At 57.8% G+C, this 6,277-nt stretch overlaps 1 protein-coding gene across 1 annotated transcript in view; it reads left to right on the top strand.

Annotated features, from left to right (window-relative positions):
• The window catches only part of SEMA6B (semaphorin 6B), an 11,862-nt gene that overhangs the window by 986 nt on the left and 4,599 nt on the right, over positions 1 to 6,277 (top strand). The window contains exons 3-9 of the mRNA XM_007460726.1: positions 1,662 to 1,722; positions 1,884 to 1,946; positions 2,333 to 2,434; positions 2,843 to 2,933; positions 3,276 to 3,395; positions 3,873 to 3,961; positions 5,375 to 5,592. Coding sequence (XP_007460788.1) covers positions 1,662 to 1,722; positions 1,884 to 1,946; positions 2,333 to 2,434; positions 2,843 to 2,933; positions 3,276 to 3,395; positions 3,873 to 3,961; positions 5,375 to 5,592 — 744 coding nt within the window. The remainder of the gene's footprint in view (positions 1 to 1,661; positions 1,723 to 1,883; positions 1,947 to 2,332; positions 2,435 to 2,842; positions 2,934 to 3,275; positions 3,396 to 3,872; positions 3,962 to 5,374; positions 5,593 to 6,277) is intronic.

The raw sequence follows: 6,277 nt of genomic DNA, 5'->3' as shown, positions 1-6,277 counted from the left end.
TCTTCATCGGGGACAGGTACGAGGGACTGTCGGGCAGAGTGTGCAGCGTGAGGTGTGGGGGGAGGTGGTAGCATTTTAGGGAGGTTTGCATGCTGGGGCCTGTTGTTTGGCTGGAGTGTGAATGTGTGTCCCTGGGGTGGGATTTTTAAGGGTGCTGAACTCTGGGTGTGGTTGGAGCCCAGAGCTTGCTATGATGTGTTACCAGGTAGGGACAGCTGTTTGGTCAAAATTCACTGGGTGCTAGAGGGGGTGCTGAAGTGGCACTCCAAAGGCTTTTCTGAGAAGGTGACATTTGAGTTGAGAACTGAATGATGAAGAGCCAGCTATAAGGAAATCTGAGGGAGAGGGAGAAGTCAGGGCATAGGACACAGCCCGTGCAAAAGTCCTGGGGCCAGACTCTGCCTGGCATGGTGGAGGGATAGCAAGGAGGCCCATGTGGCTGGAGCAGAGTGAGTGAGGGGGAGAGAAGGAGGAGGGGAGGGCAGGGAGGGAACGGGTCAGGGAGGGCAGGGCCTTGTGGGCTGCAGAGGAGGACTTGAGCTTTTACCCCCAAGGGAGGTGGGACCCTGGAGGGCTGTGGGCAGAGGAGGGACAGGACCTGACTCAGGTGCTCACAGGTGCCCTCTGGTGGCGGCTGGGGGAAGACAGACTGTACTGGTGAGGGCAGGAGCCACTAGACTAGGACAGAGGGGACAATGCTGGTCCAGGTGGGCAGTAATGGGGGCTCAACTAGGGTGGTGGTCATAGAGGATGTGAGAAGTGGGTGAACCCTCGCTAGATACTGAAGGCAGAGGTGACATATTGGGAGGGAAGGAGAAGGGAGTTGAAGGTGACTCCCACGTCGTGGGGATAGAGTTACCTCAGCTGAGATGGCGGACAGGGCGGGAGCAGATTTGGGGGATGGTCGGGTGCTGTGTGGTCAAGCTGAGTGTGAGACAGAGTATGAGACACCTTTGAGCCCCCTCGTGGAGACCTTGAGGGTTAGCTGGACCCCAAATCTGGAGCTCAGGGGAGGCCCTGGCTGGAGACCGGACTGTGGGTGTCATCCAGGCAGAGACGTGGTTCCAGCCCTGAGAGTGGACAAGGCGGCCCAGGAGGGGTATGAATGGGGGAGGGAAGAGGCCAGAGGACCCAGGTGTGGGCCCACCAGGGACAGAAGAGGGCCCAGAGAGGTGGGAGGGAAGCCAGGAGAGTGCAGGGTCCAAGAACCCAGTGAGGATGGAGTTCCCAGGACGAGGGTGGACTGGCCGGGGGAAACGCTGTGGAGAGGACAGAGGAGTGACCGCTGGACTTAACAGGGGCCAGTGACCTTGATTAGGGCAGTTTCTGCGTCATGGGGGGAGTGGTGAGAGCCTGGGAGAGACTGAGGAGTGCTGAGAGGGGGACAGCGGATGTAAAGGCATCAGACAGTGCGTTGTGTTGGGTGTAGGCCATGGGGTGTGTAAGCGTGAGGTGGCGTGGTAAGGCATGTGGGGTGTGCCAGAACCCGTGGCTCACTTTAGGGCACAAGGAGGCGTGTCAGGGCATGCACATGCGGAGCTGCACATGGCAGAGGCGCTGGCACGCCCCTGTTTGGCACGTGTTGGACCTCACGTCTGCTGTCAGAATAGTGGGCAGGGAGGGGAGTCTCTCCGATCTCATTAACTACACCCCTCCTCTAGGGACAACCTGTACCGGGTGGAGCTGGAGCCCCCCACGTCCATGGAGCTGCGGTACCAGCGGGTGAGGAGGGGGTGCAGGCGGGAGGGGAGGGGGTAATGCTTGGGGCTCCCGCCAGGGGGCCCGGACACTGAGCTGGGGAGCAAGGTGGATTCGGGCCTCCCTAGCAGGGTTCCTAGGGCTGTCAAGGACCCCGCTCACCTCACCAGCTCTCTGTGTCCCAGAAGCTGACCTGGCGCTCCAACCCCAGCGACATCAACGTGTGTCGTATGAAGGGCAAGCAGGAGGTAAGTGGGCCCTGGCCACGCCTCCAACCACGCCCCAATCCGTACTGGCCACCCCCCAGGGCAAATCTGCGTTCTTTCTAAGCCAGGGCCCTGGTGTTGCCATGGCTACTCCCAGAGCCTGGCCACGCCCCCAAGGTGGTCCTCAGTCGTGGCCGTGCCCTTAGCCCTCGTCTTGCCATAGCTCCACCCCTTCAAGTGCCCAATTTCCCTGTCTGGGCCCCTCCCTTAGTCATGGCCTCGCCCCCAGCCGAGTCCTAGTTTAGCCCCCTGATTTTGCCTTGCCTACATCCCTGGCCCCTCCTTGCAGGCCCCGCCTCTTCCCTGACCCCGCCCACACCCGTGACCACACCCACCCTGGCTTCTCTCTTCCCGCGGCCCCAATCCAGGGCGAGTGTCGAAATTTTGTAAAGGTGCTTCTACTTCGGGACGAATCCACGCTCTTCGTGTGTGGTTCCAATGCCTTCAACCCCGTGTGTGCCAACTACAGCGTGAGTCGCCGCTCTTCAAAGCCCTGACTGCCCCAGGTTCAACCTCCACGCCTTTGCTCACTGGCCCTCCACTGGTCATGCCCTATCCCCAGGCCACATCATCTCCTACAGGAAGCCTTACTGGATATGCCCTCCCAGACCCCTCACCCAGAGCTCCAGAGGAGGCTTCCAAAGGAGGCCTGTACAGGCTGCAGCAACTTAAACTACAAACCAGTTATAGGATGAATTAGGATTGATTCAGACCCATTTATTACAGATCAGTAAATTGAGTCCCAGAGAGGTTAAATGACTAAGTCACACAACATCCAAGGTGGCGCCAGGATTCCCCTTGGAGGGGGTGGCTGGGGGAGCCAGGGGCTGCTAGGTATAGACAGGAGCTCTGTCACTCAGTCCCTGTCCCCCCTGCAGATGGACACACTGCAGCCCCTCGGGGACAACATCAGCGGCATGGCCCGCTGCCCATACGACCCCAAACACGCCAATGTTGCCCTCTTCTCTGGTGAGTGCCCCCAACTCTGACCATCTGATGGGGCCCCAGTCCACAGCAAGACATGGCATTTTCCACTCTTGGAGTCAGGTCATTTAGAAGATGGCTGGGAGACCATCTCTCCAGCTATGAAACAGGCAGAATCTCAAGGGCAGGGCTCAGCCGAGGTTGGGGATGAGCTGAGGAGTTGGGGATAAGCCTGAATCAGGGCCTCGGCAGGGTTGGGGCTCAGCCTGGGGCTTAGGGCTCACTTAGGCTCAGGGCTCAGTCGTGAAGTCAAGTTTTGACCCACCCAGCCTCCGGCCTCTATGATCTAATCTCTCACCTGCCTCCCCCTGACTCAACCCCATCCAGAAGGGATGCTCTTCACAGCCACCGTTACCGACTTCCTAGCCATCGACGCCGTCATCTACCGCAGCCTCGGGGACCGGCCCACTCTGCGCACCGTGAAACACGACTCCAAGTGGTTCAAAGGTGGGGCGATAGGGGCAGACCTGGTAGGGCTGACATTCATCAAATTCCCCCACCAGAATAACAGTCCCAGAGGAGACGGGCAGGGAACTCCCATCTCATCTTTGGAACCTACTAGCCTCTTTGAAGATAAAGTTAGAGGAAAGACTTAAGTTGGATCTAAAGTAGAACTTGCTGGAAATGGGTGGCTTAGTAACCTGAAATGGAACAGCATGAGCTCAGCTCAACACATGAGGGAGGAAGGTGACAAAATAGTAGACGTTGCTGTCTGTGGAAAGAACACATGGTGATTTTAGGATTCTGACACCAACTCCCTCCAAAAAACCCCCCAAATTTTGGTCTCTTTTATTTTGCCTGGGTAATCAGCTTATATTTCCCCCCCTTCACTGTAAAAGCAGCCACCCAGGCTACTGTGTTCCCAGCCCCAGAAACTCCCTTTCTCCAGTCACGGGCTGTGTTCTGACCCCTCCTCTCCTACAGAGCCCTACTTTGTCCACGTGGTGGAGTGGGGCAGCCACATCTACTTTTTCTTCCGGGAGATCGCAATGGAGTTTAACTACCTGGAAAAGGTAGGGCCCTATTTCCCCTCCCAAAGAGGCCCAGGCAGTGGGGCATGCAGCTGAGAGGCTCTGATCTCGGGAAGTGGGGAGCAGAGGTGGTTCCGTGAAACTCCACCTGGGGCGAGAGGGTCCCTCTGGTCCTCAGGGCCCTCCACTCCAGCCGGGTCCAGGCCCCTGGGGCTTGAAGACATTTCTGGAGCAGCCCTGGGTGAGGGTCCCGGGTCTGAAGTCAGATACACCCCTGACTCCAGATACACCCCTGACTCCAGTCCCAGTGCCGTTGCTGTTCACCTGTCCACCCACCCATCTACCATCATTTATCCATCCTTCCTCAACAGCCCATCTGTCTGCCCACTCACTCTCCCACTCAGCCGCCCTCTCACCTACCCACCTATCTGTTCTTCAGCCCACCCACACTTCCAATCAAACCGCTTATCTATTCATCCGCCCACCCCGACTCAGCCATCCTCCATCCATCCGTCTACTCATCTACCCTTCCATGCACCTATATATCCATCCACCCACCTCCCACTCATTGCCTTCTTTATCCATTCATACACATACCTGTCCATTCATTCATACACCTAACCATCTATTGATCTATCCTCCTACTGATCAGCTCATCCATCTACCATCCATCTCTCCACCTACCTGCCCACCCCTCTATAATCCAATTATCTCTCCTATCTCTTCCTCATCACCTGCTCATCCACTCCATTCAACCTTCTATCCACCCATGGATCCACCCATCCACTGATCTGTCATTACCTCCTTCATCTGCCTTCCCATCCATCCATTCATCCATCCATCCACCCACCCGTTCATCTACCCATCTATCCATTCATGCAGACTCACACCCATTTACTCATCCAACCATCCAGCCAGCCACCGGTTCATCCACACACCCGTTCATCCATCAGCTGATTATCTTCACTGTCCATCATTGTGTCCTTCAAATTCATCCATCCATCCACTAATCCATCCATACATCCATCCCATCCCTCAATCCACGGAGACACTGAAGTGCAGAGACTGCCACTTACTACTAGTGTGACCTTGGGCCTCGGTCACTTTCCTTTCGCTGTGCCTCAGTTTCCCCTCCGTACCCCGGGGATATCAGTAGGCCCTCCTCTGTAGAGCTTTGGGAGGAACGTGAGAGATGAGGAGGATAAAGTGCCTGGTACTTAGTGAGTGATCTGTAAGTGGAAGCGATGATGATTATGCTTGTCGTGGTGGCTGTGATCATCATCATCCCCACATTTCGCTGGGGAATCTGGTGCTCAGGGGGCTAAGGTGGCTGGCTGGGGCACCCACAGTGACCCAGGGCCAGGATCCTGCATCCCAGCCTGGGTAGCGGGCAGCGCGACCTGCGGTCAGGCCTTGCGGAACGCAGGGCTCAGCCCCCGCCCACTGCTGTGCCAGGTGGTGGTGGCCCGTGTGGCCCGGGTGTGCAAGAATGACGTGGGCGGCTCCCCTCGCGTGCTGGAGAAGCAGTGGACGTCATTCCTGAAGGCGCGGCTCAATTGCTCGGTGCCGGGGGACTCCCACTTCTATTTCAACGTGCTGCGGGCCGTCACGGGCGTGGTCAGCCTGGGGGGCCGGCCCGTGGTCCTTGCTGTTTTCTCCACACCCAGCAACAGGTCAGCGGGCACCGTCGGGAGCAGACTGGGAGCACCGGGTGGGCACGGGCGGAGAGTTCCCATGTTACCTCACCACATATCCCCTGGGTCCTGCACTGGGCAAGATTCGACTCCTGGGAGGCCTTGGTCCCAGGCCAGGGGGCACCAAGCCAGACACTGACCCTCCGAGGCCCTTTGGCCAGAACTTGGCAGATGGGGGTCGGGGGTGGGGTGTCCTCATCCTCTGCCTTTGGAGGAGGGGTCGGGGACGGCTTTCTGGAGGAGGCATCAATGGTTGTGAGATGGAAGAAGCGGGAAGAGCATTTCAAGTTGGAAGAACAGCCTGTGCAAAAGCCCTGAGGCTGCAATGAGCTTGCGATGTTTAAACCATAGGGAGGAGGCCCGTGTGGCTGGCGTGGAGGGAAGCAAGGGGGAGTGTGGAGGATATGAGGGCAGGGAGGTGACGGGCTGTGGGGAGGAGCCTGGATTTTATCCCGAGAGCACTAGGGAGCCATGGGAGAGTAAGGAGCAGAAGAGGGACCATGTCAGGTTTGCATTTTTGGAAAACTCCCTGGGGAATGGGTTGAAAGGGAGCAAGGGTGGCACCTGGGAGACTGGATATGCAGGCAAGTGACGGGGGGGCGGCCTGGACACGGGTGGCTGTGGAGGGGCTGAACTACCATCCAGTCTGAGAACTGTTCAGCAG

This window comes from Lipotes vexillifer, unplaced genomic scaffold (genome assembly GCF_000442215.2).
Source record: "Lipotes vexillifer unplaced genomic scaffold, Lipotes_vexillifer_v1.1 scaffold1011, whole genome shotgun sequence".
Lineage (NCBI taxonomy): Eukaryota > Metazoa > Chordata > Mammalia > Artiodactyla > Lipotidae > Lipotes > Lipotes vexillifer.
Note: the sequence above shows the minus strand (reverse complement) of the source record. Positions and strands in the feature narration are given on the sequence as shown.